Source organism: Pipra filicauda, unplaced genomic scaffold (assembly GCF_003945595.2).
Source record: "Pipra filicauda isolate LSUMZ 115617 unplaced genomic scaffold, ASM394559v2 scaffold77_size3566232_pilon, whole genome shotgun sequence".
NCBI lineage: Eukaryota > Metazoa > Chordata > Aves > Passeriformes > Pipridae > Pipra > Pipra filicauda.
Genome location: NW_024104953.1, coordinates 2,458,726 through 2,484,500, shown reverse-complemented (window position 1 = coordinate 2,484,500; position 25,775 = coordinate 2,458,726). Strand labels below are relative to the sequence as shown.

Genomic DNA, 25,775 nt, shown 5'->3' with positions numbered 1-25,775 from the left:
TTTCCAACTCTGAGTTTTTTCTCCCTGTGGCTGGCAAGGAATAGGGCAGGTGAGCAGGTGCAGTGCCTGTCAAAGAGGTTTGGAGGCCCAGGAAGGGCAAGCAGAGTGTGCAGGGATTTTTGGTAGGGCAGGAGCAGGGAGACAGAGCCATGAAAGGGGTGATGAGCAGGTCAGTGGGAGGAATGAGCTTCAAAGCCCCACAGGGGCAGGATCTGCTGCTACATCCTCCTGGACAAGGCCAATGGCATGTGGCATTTTAGGTTAGTCAGAAGGCCAGGAGCTTTTCCAATTAATAGGATGGTGTGCAGCAGAGAGCTCTAGGAAAAGTTTTAGACCTATCTACCTAGTGTTTCCACTGCATTATGAAACACATTATTGAATATATCACATTAGATTTTCAGCTGGAGCTCATCCTGTTCTTCCTATTTTTGTATTTGTAATTCTTACTATTTTTTTTCCTACCACAATTACTTGTGAAAGCAATTTTATTTAACTTAAATGAATAACTACCTAAGATGTGAATTCTTGGCAATAAACCCATCCCACAAATAAATGTAGGTGCAAAATGAAGGGATAGACTTCAATCTTCTGGCCACAGAATTTAATACATATGTATGTGTTTAAAGAGACCATTCCAAAAAAAAGGCTCTTCTGATTGTTAAGGCTCTAGGACTTAAAGTTAACCAAATCACGGGAAAAATAAGACTGAATCAGTGCATGACAGCCACGCTGGAGAACACAAAAGTGCCAGGGTAAAAGCACTGTGGTTTGGAAACTTCGTTCTGACTAAAAGTTGCCTGTATTTGCATTCAACTTAAATCCAAGGGGCTCTGAGCTTCCTGTGAGCACAGTTTAGCTCACCTCCCTTGAGTCATTCCCATGTGGATGGTTACAGCCCATCAGGGCAGTGAATAGCTGTAGCTCCTCTCTGTTTCTAGTTTCTGCAACTGTTTCATACAACAAGCTGAAAACAATTGTTTTTGCTGTGACACATCTGGAAGAGAATTACACACGCAAATACACAATGTTCCTGCTGCATATGCCACTCCCCACACATGCACCAACATAATTCATCTTATTTGTGTATCCACCAAATACTACCACGTTTTAGATCTTGCTTATTTATCCAATAGTTGTATTTTGGTTCCCAAACCACCGCACGATTCTAAATTTGTACTTACCCTTACTCTAAAAATAAATACGAAACCTTGTTTCCTTTGCTTCCAAAAAAAAGCACACTTTGGACTAAAAAAAGGCCCTCTTCTGGGATAACTGGTATGATTTGCAAGATTATAGACTTACTAGTGGAATGCAGCTACCACAGTACAGCTTGTGCATCTGCACAGATTTGTATTGAAAAGCTGATGAACAAAAGCCACATGGTGAAAAATTCTATTTTGCTTGGCCTGCTCTCAGCGATGCCTCACCATTCTCATTTCCCCCAAGCTTGTTTTTACAATCCCAAGGTGCCCATGAGAGGCCTGGAACGCAAACTCACCATACTCTGGCTGCTCCTTGGACTCGAATGTCCGGTGACCGGGTGCATGACCATCCCACCCACCGAGAGGGTTTAGGAAGTTGCTGTCCTCAGTAGTGCTGTCATACTTGTAGTCCTGGTCACCACTGCTCATGCGAGTCAAGGTGGAGGACCTCTGCCACCAGCTCCTCCAGTCAGGTGATGGGACTGGCCAGCTGGGCTTGCTGCTCTCCTTCTGCAGATCCTTGTCTGTCTCGGTGTCGGGGCCATCCACCACTTCAATGGTAACCTGTGGGGTTCAAAACAGGCCAGCCTGGCTGTCAGTACCTCCTCCTGGTCAGTGGGAAACTTTCTATACAGCAAAGACAAATGCCTGGTGCTGCCTTGCAGAGGGGCTGCGCGACACCGTCGGGTTCACATGTTTTGAGCCATCTGGGGATTACTGAGCCCAGAGATATGCGGCGGCTGAGTGGTTCCTTCTGCTACCTCTGCTGAATCAGACCTTGGAACAAAGGCTAGGAAAAATCCTGCACAAAATAATAACCCATGCTGTGCTTAAACCTTTGCAGAAGAGTTTTCTGCCTTATGGGGAAAAGATGTTTAGAGCTGAACATACACGAGCAGGAAAAAGAAAACCAAATCTGTACTCTAATTATGCTGAGCCTGAATTTGAGGAAAGCATGAAGCACACGAGAGTGCAGAGCCCATTCCGAGGACTTGGACTGACTCAAGACGGGGCTAAGTAAGCCCAGGAGTGTGAAGGTGAAGATGCAGAGCCCAGGGTATCTCGGGGTTTGCATCTGTCTTGCCCTCTGGCAGCAGCCCAGCTGTTACCGCTACATGAAACCACACTCTGAGGCAATGATGGGAGTCAGCAGCTCCTTTGACCATCAACTTGCTGCAAAGCCCTATGAAGTAGGTCCTTTTTTCATGCTGGAGAGTATAATGACCTGTTATGGTCAACCTGTTTATGGTTTCTACAGAAGTCCAGAGCCAAAATTCAAAGTTTGCTGCCCCATTCCCTCACAGACATCATGAATGTAAATATGATTCTGTGTAGGAGAAACACTTGATTGTTGCTTTTCTGTGCTGAACAATGTGTAATTGTGAAATTCTTGGATGAACACTATGTGTGCACATAGGTGGCTATTTAAGTAGAAGCAGGGACTAGCCATCGGAAACCTTGGCCACAGATAACTAATAAAATGCTCTGATGTTTCATGCTAACGTGGTTCAGGGATTACGTTGGACTGGCTAAACAATGAGAAATGGCTATCAATATGTCTGTCAAGTTGAATAGAGGCATTCTCAATGTTTTATAGGTTTGCAAAGCAGTCTTTCAAAATCACGTTGTAAAAACCCAGAAAAAAACAGAATAACATACTATTATGCTAAAAAAGTCATTTAAGTGGCTCTGTGGATGTGCACCGTGGTTAAAAAGTTAGTTTTATACAATTCTTATTAGTAACATCCCAAGACACTCACAAGAAAAAGAAAGAAAAGGTCACAGCCACCTGAAATCTCCAGAGGAGTGTGACAGGAATCAAGGCAGAAGTGCTGCCGTATCTTTGTAGCTGCAGGCACAGACAATGCCCACATATCCTTTTTTTGGAGAAAGGAGATTTTGAACCTATTTCACGCTTTGCATTTGACCACAGATAAAGCCATTGAAATGAAACAACTTTGAGGATACTATGAAGGTCCACTGGGAGACAGGGCAAGAGCAAGGGAAAGTGCAGTTGTCAGCCTAATAGCATCTTTACACAAGAGGGATTTCACTCCCAGGCTACACATGGAATTGGAATGATTACTTCATTAAACCTCAGTTTCTACAGACCAAGAATTAAAATGGATTTCATAATTTTGAAAACATCGGGGTTAGTTCAGGGATTCAAAATTGCTGCATCTATCCAAGCAAAACAGAGTTTTCACAATAAGTGAAAGGAAATCACGTTACTGAGCGGCAAACACTGCACTGCTGGCCAGTAGTGGGGCTTTGCTGCTCCCCACCTGAAAATTAGCACGACTCCAGTACTTTGGTAGCAAGTATTTTTAAGACCACACCAACTCTGTAAGCAATGACTCAGCAAAGTGGAAAGACCAAACAAAACGAAAAACCCAAACCAAACCCTCTGATAAAAACCAATGATAATCATTCCATTTGCTCTGCTAATCTGCAGTTGTGTGACAGTCAGTCAGCATGAACTCGCATTATTTCAGCCTGAATAACCATAGGGATTTGATTTTAAATACTAATTAACGATGCCAAGTCAGTTTAAGGAAAAGAGGGTTTGTAGGGACAGAGGAACTCCTGTAGAGTTTGGTGCTAACACTGGTGAGGAAAGGCAGGTGGAACACACACTTCCAGCATCGTCAGACCTCATCAGACCTTCAACTGCACTGCCACTGGTTTACTTTCAAGACATACCTGTGCAATCAGATATCCCTTTCAGTCTGTTTTTACCATTAAGGAAGCTTATCACAAAGGCCTTTAAAAGGAGTTTTCCAACATACAGACTATTTAAAAACCCCAAAATAGCAAAAGTAAAATGCAATGTGGTAGCCTGACACAGACCTGTGTCCCTCTCTCTGCTGCTTTAAGTTTTGGTTACCAAGGTGTTTGCTTAATATGTAGCATAAAAACCATGGAGTGAAAGAAACTCTATAAAGAATCCTGGGATTGTCTGGACTGCCACTGTCAGAAATGAGGAGGCAGCTTCAGTCAGCTCTGTTGCAGATTTTGCAGGGACTTGGCTGTGCTCTGCCCAGTTCCGTTTAACTTTATGGACCTTCCAGAGGCAGGGAGGAAATCAGTGCCTAATCCTAGTAATCCCTCCATCACAGGACCTGAAAGTTAGGGCAGAGGTGTGAGAAGAGGCTGCTGCTTCAGGCAAACAATTGCTCCTCTATCCCAGTGTAAAATTTGGAAAAAATCAGCATTCATTGAATTCTTCCTAGTACTTAGGGATAGACTTAACACCATTAGTCCATGGCTGTACATATATATATATATACACACACATACTTGTACATATACACGGTCCTCAAACATGGAACTTGTTTGATCAGTTTCTATACTGGAGGCTGTTTACATGAAGGAAAAAAGAAATCAGATCTAGAACCAGAATCATAAAAAGCAGGCATTTAGAGCAGCTCTGGAAGAGTTTTCACGCTCTATAGCTATTCCAACAAAAACATGTCCCTCTTAAAAATTAAAAAATAGATCTGGTTTAGTATTTCTGTCTTGGAGCCGGTTTCAAAGACTGATTTCTTCTTTCAGTGATTATCAAAACTGTAAAGATTTTATTTTCCCTCAAGCTTCCCAAAATGTCTGTGGTAACACAGTTCTTGTATAAATCCACAATCATCCCCAGAAGTATTCAAACCTAAAATGAAGCCACTTCGTTTATGGTTTGTATAAGCTATGAATTAAGGACATTCCTCTAAAAACTGTTAAAAGCAATTGGTGTAGGTATGTTAAAACAACAAATTTGCAGTCAATTTCTAATGAAACAAGTGTATCAAGCACAGATGTCTTCAGATACCAACATCCAATTTTCTCCTGGCCAAAAATATACAGAAGATAAATATTATCCCCGCCTGTTGGAGTGCACAAAGAGTTCTGTGTTCTTCATCCTGTTTACTGAGACAATGTTTTTGAATTCACTTTACTGGTGTAAACACTGCTCTAAGCAACTGGAAGATTATGTTTCAAGAAAAACTACATTTACAATATTGTGCAAGCAGTGGATCCTATGATATTTCTGTCCTTTGTTTCTTTTGTGCAATTGATGCATATTCTTAATGCAGAACTTGCCATTCTGTAAAGATGAATCTGTGCAAGTCAGCAATGAGGTAACTATAATAGGAGAATAGAAATGAGTTCATTGTAAGAGACTACAATGGTAAAATTAACATTACACCACTTAACAACTTCAATTAAAATGCTATCAGTAATGATACCAATTTACTTTTGATTGTCTCATGTCACTTAGGACAGTTTTCTGGACTTGATGGAAAGTGAAGGACCCTCAAAATCTGCTAGGAGCAAAAAGGACAAAGTGACTCAAACCCCGAAATTTATATTTTACTGCTGTCAATCCTATTTGTAATCTCTGATGGGCCAAACTGAACTCCAGAGAGCTCTGCACTGCACTCTGCAGTGAGCTCCTGTTACATACACCATGACATTAAGAAAACTGCACAGAGGTAGTAACAGTTAAACCACTTTCAATACCAATTTCTGGTAATCTCTCCAGCTTGCCAGATGACTAGCTAGATCCTGAAGGCTACATCAGTGCTTCCAGTGCTTTTATTATTAAACCTTACAGAAATCACAAGAAACAAGCACTACTGGAGCCTTCCAGTTCTCCCTGTGCTAAATTAGAGATGAGACTTACTGGTCAGATACTATTGAGTCTTTTGTGATAATACCAAGAGGGTGTTGCTTTCTAATGCAGTGAAACCAGCAGCTTCAAATGACAAATATAAAATGACATTTAAAAACACATCTATTAGATGTGTGAAAAGTGACACACGGTATAGGTGGAGGTGAGGGAAATGGCCATGGGGAAGAGTTAATTTGAAATCTGCAGTTCTTTTTTAAAAGCAGATCATAAAGCCTTATTTGTAGCTGTGTATGTTCCCAAAGTGGGTGGTTCTGGGTGGATGTTTTTTTAAGAGAAGGTAGCAACTGGAGATATTGAAGAGAGAAAATAGGTAACAAATAGATAACAGATAGATAACAAATTGATAACAAACAGGTAACAAATAGGTAACAGATAACAAAGCTAATACAGCAACACTGGAGTGGCATGACTAGTGGCTATAGCCACAGGCTTCATGCAAAATTATAAAGATGACACATCACCAAGCAGGCAGCACTAACTTCTGGCTTCAAATCACTCCTATGAATTACTACCAATCCTGTGACTCAAAGCAAGGATAAAAATCCCAACAGATTTAATCATACACTGATTTACTTCAGTTTTCCAGGGCACATCAACATGGTTTTAGACAGGAATCCTGTCTGTTTCTGTGCAGGTTTCACTTGGAACTTGTCACCTCATCCAAAATGTTTAACACATCCATCGCAACTGGAGCTCACCCAGCTGTGTTTCAGGTCTATTGGTCACGAGGCTTGACCAAGATTCAAGTTCTCTGAAGAGCATTAATACCAACCAAATGCCCTCATTGCCCAGAGAGGTTGTGGACTCCCCATCCTTGGAGGTGTGACCAGGCTGGAGGGGGCTCTGAATAAACTGATCTAGTGGAAGGTGTCCCTGCCCATGGAAGGGTGGTTGGAACTAGATCTTTAAGGTCCTTTCTAACCCCAAACCATTCCATGGTTCTGTGAGTTTTCCCTTTTCTGCTCATTCATCATGGTGTTGAGCACTGCTAGGGAAGCAGCAAAGCAGTGGGACAACAGAGAGCAGCACACTACCTGCACCTGTTACAGCCCACAAGCCTGGGAAACCAGCAGTAAAAAGAAAAAGAGAGGGACAAGAACAAAAGTTCACTTGCAAGTTGAAACACCTGGCTCCAAAAAGAGGGTCGGCTGCAAAGAGCAGATGTTGTAGAAGGCTGGTTGGAACAGACAAGAGAAACCCATCAGAAATGGAAAGTAGGCAGGTTCCTGTACACCTCCCATGTGACATCATTCTGCTACTCAGGGGTAAAAACAGTTCCTTCTCTGAATAATAACCCTGCCCAATTACAAGGTCTGCGTAGGCATCCCTTGGCTGGTTCGTCAAATGAGTGCAAACCAAGACAAAAGGGATCTTCCACTCGAGAAAGGAGATCTGAAGAAAATGCGTAATTACTTTTTGTAATCACATTCTCATCCAGAGGTCTTCCAGGCACTGACAGAGTTGTTAAAATGACAAAAAAGAAGCAAACAAAATACCCCAAACCAAAGAGCCAGGCTTTGCTCAACAGCAGCTACTGCGGTTACTCTCAAACAATCAGTGTGGAAGCAACGCTAAAGCCTAAAATGCCACTTGAAAAGATGGGAGATTTTACAAGGCTAGAACACCACAGGAAGGCCAGTAAGTGTTGTCCTGGTCTTGCATGCAAAGAATCAAGTTGCATTTGAATTACTGCAGCTCTGGCTGTTGTTTCTGAGGGTTTTCTAGTCTGCTCTACTTATATTTGATTATTTATCATCTGATAAATACAGCAGTACCTGGGGCGCATGGTAGCTTTCTGAATTCCTGTGATGGTGTTCTGATATTCACCACTTCTCCCCTGAAAGAAGACACACCAGGGCATCATACAGCAAGTGCCATCTCACAGGAACCAGATAAGGAACGGCCACAAAGACAACTCACTGGAGTACCTTTTCCACCTGCTTTATCGTCTGAATTTTATGTCTCTTCCTTAGATATTTAAAATTTCCAGGTACAAGTTCCTTCAAAAAAATGTTATTTTTGGTCTAGGAAAGTTTATACCCCAGGAGAAGGGAAAAGAGGCTATGAGTTTTTGAAAAGAAAATGTGGCAATTGTGCTCTTAACACATAGGCTTTTTTTTTTCTCCTTTCCAACCTCACGGTCCCAGGAGGACTTTTAAATCAACATCCCCAGGAATGTAACTTCCATAGTCTGAAGCCATTGTGCAAAAAGACAAATGAACATCTATTCTGCTCTCACCTGCCAAACAGCTGATGAGAAATTTGCAAGTCAACAAGTGTCACTATTTCTGTTCAGGTCAATATGGTAAAGAGCAAGAGTTCACTATAACCCTATTTTTCTAAAAGAATAGGCCACCTTTTATGGCCTTTAGGCAAAGAAATAAACTTTCTCTGACTCTGCAAGGAATTGATGGGAGTTTTATTTCCATGAGGCTTGACCTACTGCAGGACTGTCAACCAGGAACTTAAAGAACTTTTGTATATCCCTATTTACACACCTAAGTAAGCAGAATAAATGCAGAGCAAATACAATGCAGGACTTAGGGAGTCTGTTTCTGAAAGAGCTCATCCTTGTGCACAAGAGCTCTGAGATCAATGTTGCCCAATGTTTTCCAGTTTACAGGACTAGTCTTCCCAATTCTCAGAGTCCAGCAAAACTGCTGACATAGTTGCTGACACATTTCCAAGAACAGGTGGTGGAAAAAGAGGTCATAGCAGCAGCAGTTACTACAAAGACAAGCCAGGGAACTGTTTCCATCTCTTTTATCTATTCCCTGGGTCTAAACATCGTGTGCTGTCACCAATCAGAGAAGGTTTTTGTTTCTTCCTGTCCTTCTCTGTGGTTTACATACCGTTCAAATAATGATGTACATTATTTACCTCATGCCACAATCTGTGGCCCTTATAGATTCCCAACCGTACCTTCCTAAGGCTTTCTGAAAGGGTTTTCCTACCTAGTGTGAGAGATCTATTCAGTCACCACACGTTGAACATGTTTCCTACCTTGGCCCCTCAAGTATTAGACTCACACCTGACCCAAATCTGTGAGGCTTCTAAATGTTGCAAGTCATCTGTGGTGAGTGCAATGGAGTGACAACGTGAAGGCAGCTTGTTCTCATCCAATCACAGAATCATGGAATGGTTTGGGTTGGAAGAGACCTTAAGGGTCATCTTGTTCCAACCCCTTGACATGGGCAGGGGCACCTCCCACCAGAACAGATTGCTCAAAGCCCCATCCAAGCTGGCTTCGAACACTTGCAGTGATGGGGCATCCACAGCTTCCCTGGCCAACCTGTGCCAGGGCCTCACCACCCTCACAGTAAAGAAATTCTTCCTAAAACTAAGCTAAACTTACCCTCTGTCAGTTTAAAGCTATTCCCCCTTGTCCTATGACTACATGTCCTTGTAAAAAGTCCCTCTCCAGCTCTCTTGTAGCCCCTTTAGGTACTGGAAGAGGCTCTAAGGTCTCCCTTCTCTTCTCTAGGCTCAGCAGCCCCAGCTCTCCCAGCCTGTCCTCACAGGAGAGGTGCTCCAGCCCTCTGAGCATGTTGGCCTCTCACCAGTAGATCTTTACATACATACTTCTTAGACATATCAAAAGCATGGTAATTTTGTGGGCTGGGGGACTATAAGAAGCCAGGAATTAATTTAACCAGAAAACCAGACCTATTAGTGTATTGTTTGTATAAGCACATCTTAGGCAGAACAACATTTGAATTTATTGTTTTGGTTAAAAAGGACTGCTTATTAATGCCAATTTTGCTTTAAGGCTCTGAATTAAAAACAAATCACTCATTTTTTCCTCTTTCCAATCCTTGAAGTTTCAAGATGTAAGTGGCTTGTAAGAGGCTGTTCCAAACCCAAGAACAGTTTGAGGAATAACATATAACAAAGTTTCTTGCACACAACCTTTATTTTTACTCCAAGCAGCTGCTGCAGAAATTAACTCTAAATCTTGGTTCCATCCAGCACTTTTGAGCTGAGACTAAAAGACTTATTCTCTTACAACCTTTGGAGATGATTCCATTTTATAATAGCATACTAAAAGAGGATCTGTTCGCAAACAAATTTTACAACAGTAAATTGAAGATAGAAATTAAAATACCCATTTATTATCAATGAAGATAATATGCTCCAAAATGGCAATCCCAAAGATGGGCTTAATATCATCAACAGGTCTGCACTGATCCCCACATTCATGCAATCAACAGTATCCAAGGAGAAATTCAGAAAAAAATTGAAATATGTGCAATTACTTAGAGACAAAAAGTATATAGTAGACATGTTTTATATATACATTATATTTTATATACAATGCTATGCTACATAATATTAAATTATACCGTATACATTCTCTCTTGGTGCTATTGGTAGAGGCAGATTGTTCTGACTGCGTGTCATGGAAGCCAGGCTGGAAGTTGTCTTGGTTTAGTAAAATAACTTTGTGCAAGACACAAAAATGGTCAGATATTAACATGAATTTGTACCTGAATGTTGGGGTTCTGCCCATTGATGTCTGCTTTTGATAGGTCGGGGAAGTTTGGGAGATCCAGGAGGAAAGATCTGGGTCCATCTCTTTGCAGGGATGTGTGGCCGTTTTCCTGCCGGAATCGCTGTTTAGGGAATGGCCGGTGGGCAGCCTGGAGATCGGGGTATTCCCTGTGGTCCTCGGGGTTCAGGGTGAAGCTGTCTTCAGGAGAATGGTCATCTGCACTCAGTGTGTTCTGGGGAAGAAAAGCAACACATTATAACAACAACTGAGAGAGCGTCGGTCCTGCCAGTGCCCCCATCCATCTGCTGGCTGCAGCCTTGCAGCACCCAGACCCACTGCTCACTACTGGGACAGAAATCTCTGACCATCTGACACGATATAAAACTGAGTCATCCTTGGAGGTTTAGCTGTTCCAGGTTCCTGAACCATTCCAGCCTTGGTGTGAGCACCCACACGTTGCCACAAACACCAGACTTAACACGAACGTAGAAACGTGAAGCTCTGAAGTGACCCCTGGGAAATCAAACTGTATCCCCTTAAATGAGTCCCTAAAAATGGTGAAAGGTATCCTTCTTATAAATCATTTTGAGTTTGCTTTGTTCCAAAGTGAAGCAAAAACACTGACTGCTCAGTCTGTGTTGAAATTTATGGTATTAAAAGATCCTACCGCTGAGCTGGCAACCTCCCCTTCCCTCCCCTCAGTCTGCAGCAACTTCCATCTCGTCGCCTGTGTTCCTCACCCAATTCCTCTGGTCTTGAACATCTGAACCTTCCTTCCTCTGGGATCTCATTTTCATGTTTGCCTAATGGTGGGATTGAATTTCACCAAGCTGTGGGTCAGCGGTTAATGCTTTTGTTATTGTTGAGCGTACTTTGGTGTTTTGTAGTACATTACAGCAGGCTGCCCCCGCACCAGTAGCACTGCTGCCACTGCCTTTGACCTCACCAAGGAGACACATTTAGTATCAAAACACTGCCTCCCCGGGTTAGGACTGGCCTGGGGACTCGGGGGAAAAAAACAGCAGAGAAGTCCAATGTTCTTATGGCTACAAAAGAAAAGCACGAGGCAGACTCAGCGCAGGTTTTGGTTTTGACTCAGCTGAAAAGTTTCAGGCTTGAGGTCTTAGTATGACTGCCTGGGGAGTTTTTATTTTCAGTTCATAAAGAGACAGCAAGCATGGAGAGGGTAAATGTTAAAGACCTATCTTTTAAAACAAGCACAATTAAAGTGGAATGGCCACATGTGGTTCTGGCTCTACTGAAGCATATTTTTGCCAGCATTTCTGGTTAAATGCAATCTCCATCCAGCTCTCCTGGTTCAAATTAAGCCATAGCATACCTTTAGCTAAGCTTTCAGACAGATAACAGCTCCAATGCCTTTTATTTTGTGTTTATTTGCTTAGAAGGTTCTAAATTGACCTTTAAAGAGACTTTACAATATAATCTGTGCACATTACAGGAAAATATTCAGTGAGTTAAATAAACTAAGATTTAAGAGTTAATCTGGGACTAAGTGAGACTGTCTCAAGCAACAACAAAGGTGGTTCTCCTCTCCCCTTCTCGCTGCACTCCATTTGTGGAGTCCAAAAATCAGATTCAGCAGAATTAATGTTGTCTTGGTATTGTCATACCCAAAAGGTATATATCTGTCTACAGCACAGATGCATAAACATTGTTCTGAATCAGTGTATGTGTGCAGTGCTAAAAATGTATGTGCTCCTGACAATATGCATTATTTGGGGTCTAAAACATAGACCCTTCTCTTTTCTGAACATCAGGAAGGACTTTCAGATGCCTTTGGTGGCTCACCTATTACTCAATATAAAGCAGATCACACGGCAGCGAGCTCTGGGAAACAAAATTGAGAGTCACTAAGACAACTTTAGGTTCCTTACTCATATGTGCTTTAACTTCACAGTTTTCAAATAGAATTTAACCATAAACTTCGTGGTGGCTTCTCAGTTATGTCTGACTAACAACAAGGTGTGATTGTGCTGTTATTAAATTACTTCAGTCAGGAACCAAAAAAAAATGTGGTACTTAACTACTTTTAGTGGGATATCATGCCCATAATCTTACCTTTATTAAAAATAAAGTAAGGTTTTATTAAAAAATAATAAAATTCTCACATACAATTTCATACTTTCCCTATTTGCTTGCCACTTGATTCTCCACATTAACATACCATGCAGCTAGAGCTGGTTGAAGACTTAAAGACCTGTATTTAATTCCCTGATAAGACTTGCTGTGTGATCCTGACAGGTCATGGTCTGTCTGTGCCTCGGTGGGGATAACAGCACTTCCCTTCCTCACTGTGATGTTTGCGGGGAGCTCAGCAACTACAATAATAAGGGCTATATAAAAAGTTTTTAATAGTGTCAGACAGATGGAATATCACATGGAGTTAGTTAGGAAATTGTCATGGTGAAGTAATGACATCAGGCTGATCGGGCCCACTACCAAGCTGCTTGGGGCAGGGACTGTCATTAATTAAAGTCTGAACGAGATGGGTTTTAATGTTAAAAAAAAAAATAGAGGGAGGACAAGATAACTGCTCTATCCCAAAGGCTGCTGCAGGGAAGGGAGGATGGACCACTCTGCTTGCTCAGGGTGGACACGACCCAAAGACCCCAGCTGATCGTTGGGTGCACATTTCTAACGTCAGCGACAGACGAGCTCCAGAGCAGCCTTTGAGAAGGACATGGAGCTTGGCTTTAAGAGAAGGGCTGACTAATGCCTGGCAGGAATGACACAGGTTAACCAGTGTGTGCTCTGCCTAAAGGCAGTGTTATCTCTTGCAGTCCCTTTTGCACTAGGACAAGCCCAAGCTATTCCTCCTTGGGGCTCCTGTGTCGTATTGCAACACAGGCAAAGGGGAATGCTCAATATGCGTGATCATTCCAGTTATCTGCTCATAGTACCAGGAGCAAAAGGCCATTTCTAAAATGAGAGAGACTGCCCATTTTTTAGGTAGATACTTCTTGGTGTAGTGTAGTGTCTAAGTTGATTTGCAGTAATACTAGAAATGTATATTTCTGGTGAAAGGATAAAAGTGAGCTTGAACTGCATGTGAAGAGAAGAATATGCTCACTCTGTTCTACTGCATTAGCTCAGCAAAGGCTCTTCCAAGACCCATCTAGCAGGAAAAAGTGTGTCCTTACTGCAGTGCCGGCATCCTTTCTGAAGAAAACAGGGGTTGTGTTCCAAAGCTAATAGATGAAATTTAATTTAGGTTTTTGGGTTTTAAGGGGAATATTCTTCTCTTCTTATTTCTACGTTATTTCCCATGTTTATATTTCACACTATTTATTTTTAGGTGTACACCATTTGTATTCCTGATGCTTTTTGGAAAGCAGGGTTGCTTGCCTTCCTTTAAAAGCTATGTCACTTCATTCTGAACTACTGACTCAGTTTCTTTGAAGTTATGACATTTCTAATTCAGGCACATTGGTTTCTTACTCAAATGATGCATCCGCTCTAAATATTTTAAGATAAAACATTTTCTTTCCTTCATTTAACGGGATTATTCACAACTTCTAAACTTTCCATTAAGATGATTTTAAGAGGTTACTCATGCTGGCTGTCAGTTACAGTTCTGCAGCCCCATGGGATCAGACAATTATAGAGGTTCCTAATACAAAAACAACTTAGGATTTTTGAATGTTCCAAGTGTGGACAGTATATAAGAGCAGGAACATATTATCCATAGTTGTTTGACAAGGCAATGAATTAAATCCTTCAGAGAAAATCTGCCATACTCTTTGTGTTACAGAATAACACACCTTGCAACACCCATCACTGAAAAAGGGAGGGCACTAGGTCAGTGCATATCAGTGCCTTTGTGTCTATCTATAAACCATGGAAGAAGAGCAATTCACAGGGATTTTGTGAAGATAATTTTACATGTTGGTGATCCAGGAGGGACTTGCACCATGGCATCCATCACTGGCATCATGGTTTAAGGCACCAAGAGACAATGCAGGAGAAATGTTCTGCCTGATACTGCAGTTTAACTCTTCAGTAATCAAATGGGTATTTTAACTCCCCCCTTGGCTTTCACATTTTGTTTCTCCCTCTGTCATGATAGACATGAGCTGCAGGGAACTGTACTCTTCTCTTCCCCGCAGAGAAACTAAGCAGAAATGGGAACTTGTAAAAATACCAAACTAGGGGGAAAGGGAATTTTTCTGCAATTTTAGCAAGCAAGGAATTCTTTCTTCCTTATTTTAATCCCATCTCCAGTTCTGGAAAAACAACCGAGACAGAGAATAAGCAAGAAATGACTGTAGCTACAGAAAATATTCTGAAGCAGCTGCTCTTTCTCTGTCCTTCATATTTGTTACCTTCCTTCATTCTCTCCCCACTTGCCAAACTAAGGGCGCATTTGCAAGTACTACTAATTATGGAGTTGAAAGAATTTGGGAAAACTGATGCAACTTATATGCTAACAGCTCCCAGACAGCAAGGGAATCTATTACTAAATCCCTGCTGCAGCTACATTGCTTTTTTTATTTCTTGTATACTCCTTTGAAATATCTTGTAAAATGATCTTGACAAGAGGTTTTGAACTGAAACCCGACGGTCTGCCAGTGCACTTTCATGATGCACCTGTACAGCATCTTCAACCACCAGCAACAAGGAACATTTATTTATTAGGAAACTTCACAGACGCTATAAAAGATTATATTGCTATGAGAGACAAAATGAGGCCTGGGGCCTTCACAGAAAACCATTACAGCCATTAGGACTGGTTTCATTTCCCACCTGCCTAAACAGATTGTTTTCATTTTGAAGGCTGTCGTGTGTTTCCAGGTTAGTGCTAAATGATCACTTTAAAATTAACCAGCCTGGGGAGGCCGAGTAACACACTGGGACACTACATGAGACTTCCACCTCCACAGATCCAGGATCTGTAATGAACTTGGGTGATCTAATTCCTGGTTTGTTTGGTTTTTTGGTTTTTTTTTGGTTTATCATGAGTATAAATAGCACAGGACCTACCAGGATGAGGTATGAGGACAGTGTTAGAGGAGCAGGCAGTGATGTTAAAAGCTGAGAAGAATTATCAGAGATACACAGAGAAAGATTTCTCTTATGATTAATACCATATACAGTCCAGGCAGTCAGACAGAAGTCAGACCAGAGGGGTGTCACATCAACCACTCAGCTATCTCATTTTTCCTTAAAATGTGCTTGCCCCTCACTCATATAAGGCAATGAAGTGAAAGGCCTTATTTATCTTTAGAGAACTGCATAGACTAATTGTTTCAATAATTAATAGCACATTTTAGATAATCACTGTTCATAAATAATTTAAACCAGACTACACTGGCTTGCATGCACACAATTGCTTTCACTAAGGGGCTCTAAAACAGAGCATCTGCTTTAAACTGTGCAAATAGAAGATGAATAACTGGTTACAGTTGGTAGTAGTAGTAGTAGTAATAATAATAATAATAATAATAATAATAATAATAATAATAATAATGTCCTGTTAATCATGGTCTAGTTTTGAACAATTCTCTATTTAGTCCAGCAAAATCTGTAAAATGACAGTGTATCCAGTTTAAACTTGCAGTACATCTGCCTTTGTGAGTAATTGGCCATGGAAAGACCAAGCCCAGTCATCCCAGAGCACACTGCTATGAGACACATTAGCTTTGGTGGCTCTTGAAGTGATTTTGTTTCTGAGGAGAACAGGATGGAGTCACAAATACTGCTGCACTTAAGACAGCAGAAATTCAGGGTAGACACGTTGATCCGCAGTCACTGTTGGAGCAGCAGTCCACAGTGAGGCAGTGAGGGGCTTGGGATGCCCCAGGACACACCCAGTCCACCACAGCTGGGTTTCTGCCATATGATCAAATAGCTCTCAGGAGCTGCATCCAGCAGAACTAGAATCTCAAAGCATCTGGGTACATTTATGGCAGAATCACAGCTTTTGAATTTTAGGGGTTTCACACTAAAAACTTCCAGCCCTCACAGCTACACAGAAAATCCTGAGCACTGGATGTGCAGCCAGGATGTGCGTTACGACTGCAGAGGCTGTAGTGTTGAAGCCCCCTCTCATCCAAGGTCTAGGAATTCCCAGGCAGCTCTTCCGAGGCATGTGGTCAACACTAAGTCAGGACCCTCCGTGGTGGAGGAAAAGGCTTGAATTGCCTTGTTGGACCTTCTGAACTGATCCATCCCAAGTGCCACACCATTCCTCCCCCACTGAGCCTGCTTACTGACTTGCAGTCCCCAAGCTTTGGTCCATCCCTCATTCAGACTCTGCCTGGGAGTTCCTCTCACCAAGCTCCCTGTCTCCTCCACACCGCTAATAAACAGCGGGTCCACATCTGAACTGCTCTGGCAGACCATATTTTTTCCTCCAAGTTTAAGGAGAAAACCAACCATAGTGTACTCAGATCTGGCAACCTTTTGCTACATGTTGTGGACACACATTTCACATCACAGCTCTTTTTTCTGCTCTGTTGTTTGCTTGTATTTCATGTTTTCATTCAGCTGGAAAATACAAACAGTATGGTTCAGCTTGGAGGTGAAGAACTGCCAGTTTGTATAAACACTTTGATAATAGAGACTTGGTGGTGATTACAGCTCAATGTCTGCTGGAAAAAACAGAGGCCCTTTAGTAAATTTTTAATGTAGTACACACTGGTGCTTTGTTCTTCAGCAGATACTCAGCCATCCAGGGGACAGCCAAGCACACAGAATTAAATTGTGTAGGGCTTTGACAGATGTTCAGTGCCAAGTTTTGCTTGTAGTTAACAGATATTTTCAGTTGCCTTAGCTGGTGGTAAACATTTAGTTGTTCTTCACGACTCTGAAGATCTTCCCTGTAATCACTGCCTGGCCTGAGCTCTCTACACCGGACACATTGATTTAGTGGCTGAACAGGCAAATGTACAACTGAAGAGTAGCTCAACTATTCCACTCCAATAACCCGTGGTGCCAAAATGCAAATTCTTTGAAAGTTCTAATTCTTTTTAGGCTTTATTAAACACTTGCATAAAATCAGTAGTATAATAAAGCTTTAAGTAGAATTCGTTTATACCCTGGCTGAATTTAATTGAACTAGTCTAATCTCACCCATCATTTGAAATCTGTATAATAATTTACACATCAAGTTCCAACAGAATGGCAAAATCTGCCATAAGCTGCAATTAAAACCGCAAAGGAAATCCAGAATACTAATACTTTTTGTACACAACTCTTTGGTGAGGCTTTGCAGGCCAGCACACACCAAATCAGTGTAAATGAAAGAGAACAAACATACATCTGAAATTATTTTCCTGGGTTTTAAACGATGTTCTTTTGCAAGTTTTTTCACTAAATCACTGCGGCTAGGATTTCACTAGGTGAACCAGCTTTAATAAACGAAGTTTTCATCTCTCCCTAGCTGAAACAGTAACCTTACTTGAAGCCTTTTCCATTTCCAAAGTTGCCTTCAGCTTGTTAGTTTCCAAGAAACAGCTATTCCCGGCCTCCGTGTCTCCCTCTCATATGCCACTGAATATCCACCCTATGCTTTCAAAAGTGTCTGTGACTCTGGCTGTGTTAACTGGCAGATGTTTTTAGAGACTAGAAAGTGTTTAGTCCCTGTGGACTAAGAGTTACATGATGACTTCATCACATAAGCAAAAGCTAATAACGGGAAAGCAAGAAAGCAGACAAGTGTTATATTCCAAAAACACGATGTTTCCTGTGCTTCTGGCAGTTACTTCTGTGCCTGAAAAAAGGCAAATCCCTTGAGTCTCGATGCTCAAAACACACACCCCCCCCATCGAATTGCTGCAAGATAATTTACTCAACGCTCCCTTAGCTGCCTTCCCCACCAATACGCACTTTCCTTGGGATGGAAAGTGAGAGGGTGAAGGCAGAGGAAAGGCAGTGTTCGTTTACCTTCAATATTTGTGCTCCAACTCCGTGCCTCACAACACTCACTGCACCCAGGAGTCTGCAGCTGAACAGCAGCAGAAATCTGACCGGCAGCCTCAGGACTGCTCACCTCTGCTCCTGCAGTGAAATATTCTTTCAAGTGTACAGTTTTACCCTCTCCATTTAAATAGAAAACTTTGGAGAGTGATACATGAGCAACTGGAAGTCATTAAGCATAAATGGCATCTGCACACGCAGTGCAATACTTGCCTTGGTTTTGTATCAAGCCACCGGCAGTGGACATTGTGCCCTCTCTCTACATCTCCCTGAACTGCCCGAGTGACACATCAGGAAACCAGAGGAAGCAGATACACAGGAGAAAGGCCTCCCTCCAGTGACATGATGGGGAAGAAGAGCGAGTGATTAGACAGGCAGCACACCGTGGCAAGACAATGTGAAGACCCTTCTCTGTCTAGGAGGGGAGAAAGGATTTGCCCTGGAGAGAAGTGTGGGCTTTCTGTATTATGAATTCTATGCATGTATATATAAATTTTCTTAGAACAGTAAGGGAGAGGGCTATTTCCTAGAGCTGATTAAAGAAGCATGACTCGATTTTCAATTTCAAACGACTCGGGGGGCATTCCAATCGACTGCAGACAGGAAATGAATACCATACATGCACTGAACAAGGCAGATGCTTTTGAATCTGACACTTACGTGAAATGAAAATATCTTCATTTCTGTCTCCCCTCCGCCCCATGATCACTAGTTAGTTCTGAGCTATTTTTAGGATAAATGGTTTTATTTTTCAAACTTGTTATAATCTTAGCATGTGCCTGAAGCCACCCAGACGCCACTGACAATAAACTGCATGGAGCAGGCCAAATGCATCTTTAGATTAGTCCCAGCAGCCTGACACAGCAGCAAGGTAGGAGAGGAAAGATAAGCAGTTCAGGTTTGAGATATCCTCACCTCCTCTGGTGAGGCACAGAGATGGTGAACATGCCAGATCCCAGGGAGGGAGAACAGCTCTGTACAAAGAGAGATCCCAAAGCACATACAGGAGAAGCACTGTAGAGCAGGTTGGAAGAGCAATTCCTTTTAGGCTGTGCCATGGAACTCACTTCCAGCTATTTAACTCTGATAGAGTGTATTTTCTCCTCATACAGCTCTTACAAGCAACTGCAAAAATTGTCATGGGAGTATTATGGTGTTTATAACCTGACTACAATGTAATTGTGGCTCCTTTCATCAATGGCAGCAGTGCATATCAGGGAATTGGTATATGCAGCTCTTTTTTCCCTCTTAGTCCATGTGTGTGCAAACACATGATTTCAGCTGCATACTCATCTTGTATTTTATTGTGGGAATACTTAAATAGGATAAAGAAAAAAAAATCAGAGAGGTGGTATTAATCTGGCCCTTACTCTGATGTTATGCAGATAATTAGTTCATTTTATCTTGATGTTAAGACAGTCAGAGTCTAAGAACATGAAAAAATGATCCTCTTAGGAGACAGACAGGAGAAGAAGAAAGAGGGATGGGTAGGTGAGAAAGGCAGCTCTGATCTACATTATTCGCAAAGCCATGAATGCCAGATCAAAGAAGAGCAGGAATCAAATTCACTGCCACTGAAGGATTTCAGCAGCTTTTTCAGAGCTATTGATCTCTCAAGGGCAAACCCTTTTAAACACTAGGTGATGCCTCTAACTAGCCAGAACTCCCACCTTATACCGGCTGAGCCTTACGTGGTTTGCTTTCATCAGCTGGGGAAAGCAGAAACAGCTCAGACACTGCTGTATCTGGGTTCGATGAAGGAGACGTAGAGCAGAGCACACAAATAGCACGTGTGCGTTTTCTGCACCAGATGTTCCCTTTCTAATGGCCATCATGGTAGATGTTAACTAAAAAAAACAATTCCTCACTGACGAGCTGTGCCTTTGGTGACCAAAAATTACCGTGGCTGAGGACAGAACACTGTCACCTTGGTGAGAGCTCTGGGCAGGGTCTGTTTGCTCAGTGTTGACTTACTGATAAAAGTGACCTCATATTTTTTGTGGGATGAAGGTGGGATAAGACATCTAAGGAGCTAGTGCAGCTCAGCTGGCAAGCAGTGACTCGTTCATGAGTTTGGACTCACAGGTCTAACCTGAACACCCAGAAGGCACATGATCCAACCCTAAATCAAGTACTGCACTGTCAAATGAACTACAGACTGGCTTCCCCCCTACACCCCTTCCCTTCCTTAGGTCAGGTGTCTTTGGAGTCTGGTAGACAAGATTCCAGGTGTTTTTGCCTTGTTGGGACACTTCAGGATCATGCCTTAAGCAAGAGCCACTGGAATTGGGTGCAGTAAAGCAATTTCACCTGATGCATCCCTGGATGATTTCCTGAGAGCTGCCTCTGGGCTTCTGATATGGGTCCCCTTGCAGCAGGCTCGTTGCTGCTGCCATCACTGCATCCCTGGGAACACTCCACTCATCCTGCCTTCCATATCTGCTACACTACACACATGGCTGCAACAGCACATGATGGGTTATTCTGCCCTTTCCAAGCTCTGCTCACAATGCAAAGCCTACCTGCTCCCACCAGCATTCAGAGCAATTTGGTACCTTAAACATTTTCAGGAAGTGGATGAGCATTTTCCTCCTGCATGTTTGGTTCGGGAGGTAGTGCTGCTACCATTTAAATGCATATCAGAAGCTCCAGGACTCTATCAGGCTAAACAGCTCATTTGAAACCTTTGGCACTGTTGTTCTGGCACGCCTGAAGACACAGGCACAGTGTGGCTGCCCTAGGTCCCTTTTAAGGTATATATTCAAAATGTTAGACATATGCATATCCACCCCTCTATTCTTTCCTAATAAAAGCTTGGACTCTAAAGCACAAGGTGAGGAATAGATACTCCACTGGCCAGCTGCAGCAAGCCTTTCATAAAGAACACAACAATCAACCCCTATAATGGAAAACGATACTCCAGAAGCTCTGTCCTGACAAACATCTGTTTCCCTATTGTAGGAAGGAATAAGAACATAGGAAAAGTTAAATGCTGAATGCCTAAACAGACTGAATTAAGAAGAGATGGTAGGAGTAATGATGGATGAATTGTAAACCACCTGCAAATGCTAGAATTGCCGCACTCTTTCTGCAGACCATTATATGCAGTCTATACTGCAAACCTCCAATAGACAAGACTGTGCTCTATAAAAATCATGATGAATGCAGGGTTGTTTTTATATTATAGAGGTCCTAATCCTCCTCCTCCTCTGTCTTTGCTCTATTGTTACAACATCAAAGACCAACTGCTGGCCCAGATACAGTCAATATGAAAAGGGCGACCAGCAAATTTACTGCTTGACTTCATTCCCTTTAAATGGAATAGGCACCATGGCCCTTTTTCAAAGTCCAATCACAGACATATATCTTTTTTATTGGACATCATGTACAATAAAGTGAAGCTGTAACTTGGAAAAAAAAATAGAACACCTTCAAAAAATCCCATGAGGTGAACATTCCTTTATAAAAATATCACTGTGGTTACATGTTTAGAAAAACCCCGGGCACTCCTCAGGGCAAAAGGCAGGGGCTGGCTAGGTTATAGTTTAGCTAAGATGCAGACCCATGCCTAATACTGAGCTGGTTTCAAAAAAACCCAAACCCAACCAACTAATAAAAAGTGATATATTTAATTCAGAATGCCAGTGTCATTCAAATAAACTGAAATGGCAGCATTCATGTCACAAGAATCGTTAACTGCTTTGCTACAGCCTGCTCTGTGCAGTGAACCTTTACAGACTTCTTCAGTCCAGAGAATCTTAAAATCAGCAGCACAAAATGCCAATATACACATGGCATCTTAAAAACTCCAGTCTGATTACTGAGGTAACTTCCAGAGACGCTCTCAGAGATGAGAGCTGTAGCTGTAGACATTAAGTCAGGGACAGTTTTATTGCTGTTGTATTGCTAAATAATTTCTGGCTATGAAATTAAATAGTGTATAAGCAACTCAAATAATGTAGGTGGTGAGTATAGTGTAGCATTACAGAATCCACGTTAAGTAGCTATGGTTTTTATTTTTTTATGTTTGTTTTAAACTACTTAAATTATTAATCCTTTTTGTTTCTTTGGGTAACTTGTGCAAAGAGACATTAGTAAATATCTGGTTACTAGTGTTATATCTAGACCAATCCCATACAGATTTTAAAATCCTGCACTGATGTATGTATGTGGCAGGTAAAAACAGGCAAATTTATGTTTTGTTACACCCATAGTAAACTTCAGCAGCTGGTTCCAGTGGAGTAATTATAGTTTCCTCACGGCAAACACTGCTGCTGCTGGGTTACTTCTAAGGCAATAAAGATACCAAAGCTGTGTAACTAATTTTTGAAGCACTAGCTTAAAAAAAGATAGCCATCTTATCATTAGGTCCTCTTCACTGCTCTGTCTGTTACAATATGCTCTGTCTTCAGTCACCTCCTCTTTCCATCACATCCTACAGCAAAGCTCGTCTGGCGCAAGAGCCTCACCTCCTACTCAGCATTCCTGGCACACAGGAAAAAAAGTGTTTCAATGACAATATTCAGTTGTTCAATAACTGAGTGCCCAACTCAATGGGAATGCAAAGGCAAGATGCCCAAAGGAAGCTTTGTGGAAGTTAAACCTGGCCCACGGACAACATGGACTCAGTAAGTGCTCCCTAGAAAGGGAGGAACCCACTTTTGGGGCACACTATTTGGGTGGTTTTTATAGATACTTACACCGTACTAAATGGTTTGAGTACTCAAGTACTGATCCCAACAGCCATGCAGGCAAAGAGGAAATGTTAAATTCCCAAGGAAGAGCAACTATTGTGGAATAAACAGGCCAGGTTTTTCTAGTGGGTATGAAACTAACACTGAAACATAAGAGATGGGAATCAATTCATGCAGTTGGAAGAAAGCCGCACGCCAAAGCCCAGCTTGCCTTTAGGCATAGGGGTCCCCTGTAGTATGTGCATATCAGTTCTGTAGAAAAACTGAGCTGTGAAAGATTCATATTCAAGAGGATCTTGGGTATGCAGCCAGCACAAGGCACTGATTTTGTGGAAGTCAGTGGAGCAAGATCAATTTAAACACGCTGAGATCGCAGGTCTAGCGCAGCGGCGTAAAAGTCAAGGGATGTTTGAGCTTCTCCTTTCAACATACTCTAACTCCACCAAGAGTGCTGAGAGAAAGATTTCACCTCTGATTTTCCTCTCTCATCTTTAGGAACACCTCCATAACATTAAAAGCTTGGAGGTGAACAACTCCAGGCCCGCTTTCATCTTGCTGACTGCTAGAAGAGAGGAATAGAAAAGATATGACCCACAGCCATGAGTTCTCCAAGCACTGAAAAACAAGGACAAAAGGATAAAGGAACTGCTTACCAGTACCGCCCACACCAGCTCCTCTAACCAAGCATTACAGTGCCACACAACCGACCGCTGTGGTGAGCCATCCCTTATTACAATAATAAGTTACATTTTACTTTGTTTTCTTTCTTTTTCTGGTATTTCAAATCAAAAGTACATGGAAATACCAACACTGGAAACATTCTGCTCTTGCTGATGTATCAATGAGCTCACTACGCTACTTCTTGGAAATGTTATTCATCTCTACTATGAATTCAGCCTGGCATTTACTGTCTTCAAAACTTGTAAAATAGGCACAATGGTCTTAAAGTGAAACATTAATAACCACTGCATCATTTAAGGCTTCCTTCTGCCTCTTACTAAAGCACTTTGTATTTTTCTCTTTAAAGTTACGCTCCATTATTCACTTGTGACAGTGCCTACAGCCTCCGTTCAGGCTGGAGACCCTTTTTACACTACACATCGTTCACAAGCTACACCACAAGGCTGGAATCTCAACCTCAATAAGCCAGGGTTGAGATTTTAAAAATAAAATAAGAAAAAGACCCACTCCCACTGAAAAATAACACTTTTAAAAAGTCATCCTTTATGAAGAACATTATTCAGTCAATCCAAAGAGCTGTTAATTAGTGTAGTCTTAAAGCAGATAGCAAGATAAGAATGGTAACAAAAGGGCAAAACAACCACTAACCAACACGTTGAACAGAAAAAAAATTACCCAGCACAACTGGGTAATACCACATTTGCAAGGAGGACTGGCAAAAACACACAGAAGAGCACAAAGCAACCAACTTTGACAGCTAAACCTGCCAAGTCTAGTCTATCACTATACTTTCAGGATGCAAGCACAAAGAAAAACTAAATTGCTTCAATTTTTGAGGTTTATGCTTGTGTAAGGAAACAATTGTCTGCATATATATTTGAAGTATGAGTGCATTTCAAGATTTTAAAGTGGCACAGAAAAATGTTAGCACAAGAAAAGCATGGCAAAATAACTTCCTACCGTTACTTGCATTCTGTGCACCTTTACATAACGAAAGAAAACAAATGAGAAATCCTAAAGCATGAATATTTACAAACCTGTGCATCTTAAAAAAAGAGGCTTTCAAACTGATTTTTCCTTCCCACCGGAATACATGCCAATGACTCGGTTTTCCGAAGTCATGTCTATCTCTGTCCCATATGATTTTAGAAAGCTTTTCAAACATGCCTAGGGTATGTATTAAGTGGCATCATCTGCATCATTATCAATACCACTGACTTCTGCACTTCACTTTCTGTGAAGTTTTCAGATGTGTGACACAACGCAGCCGGAGTTCTCACCTAATCAATCATTCTTTCACCGTTCCTTGTTTTCTTTGAAGATCTTTTCCACCGTCTTGGGACAGTTCAGCATTGATTACTAATACGCAGGTGTCGTAGATATGAGTAGAGACAAAAGAACAATGCTGAATTCAAACCATGGTTCCCGATTTATATTCGACACAACCTGGATTGGTTAAACAGATGTCTCCCCAGCAAAGGAATTCCACAGCAGGGCAAGGTGTGGAAAAGCTTAGTATGCTGAACCTTTAAGTACTGGGGCTCAGTTACCTATTAGCAGGTCATAAGGTGTATGTTAAAAATCATGAGGGAGTACACAGTGACCAGCACCAGACAGCACAAAGATGATGAAATTGTTGGGGTCATAAAAACAACCAGCAGAGCTTCAGCTCTAGGCTTCCTGTCTTCTGTGGACAGCTGGAATCAGGAGAGGAAAGATCTGGGAAATTTGACTGAACCTAAGGGTTGACAACCGAAGCTGGAGGAGATTGTGCCAATCACGTAAGAGCAAAGGGTCAGCAGCAGCGTGGTTGTATCACTGTTATAGCTGTGATGGACCAACGGTGTCATTCTGTGGAGAATAAACTTCCCTACACAATCAACAAAGACCACAAAATAAAAGCTACTCCAGAACTAGTGCTGACTGTCCCAGTTAGATGAACCAATGTGGAAAGTACCAACCCAGCTCCATCCAGGACCTCTCTGTACCCATGCCTGGCCTCTCCACTCTCATTGTCATCAAGGGTGATCCTTACAGCTTTCCTGGGTTACTTTCCCAGGGACCAGTCTCAAACCCAGCACTCC

General features: G+C 41.9%; 1 protein-coding gene across 1 annotated transcript in view; it reads right to left on the bottom strand.

Moving 5' to 3' along the window:
• The window catches only part of ISM1 (isthmin 1), a 40,298-nt gene that overhangs the window by 7,415 nt on the left and 7,108 nt on the right, over nucleotides 1-25,775 (bottom strand). The window contains 2 exon segments of the mRNA XM_027747987.1: nucleotides 1,499-1,766; nucleotides 10,374-10,610. Coding sequence (XP_027603788.1) covers nucleotides 1,499-1,766; nucleotides 10,374-10,610 — 505 coding nt within the window.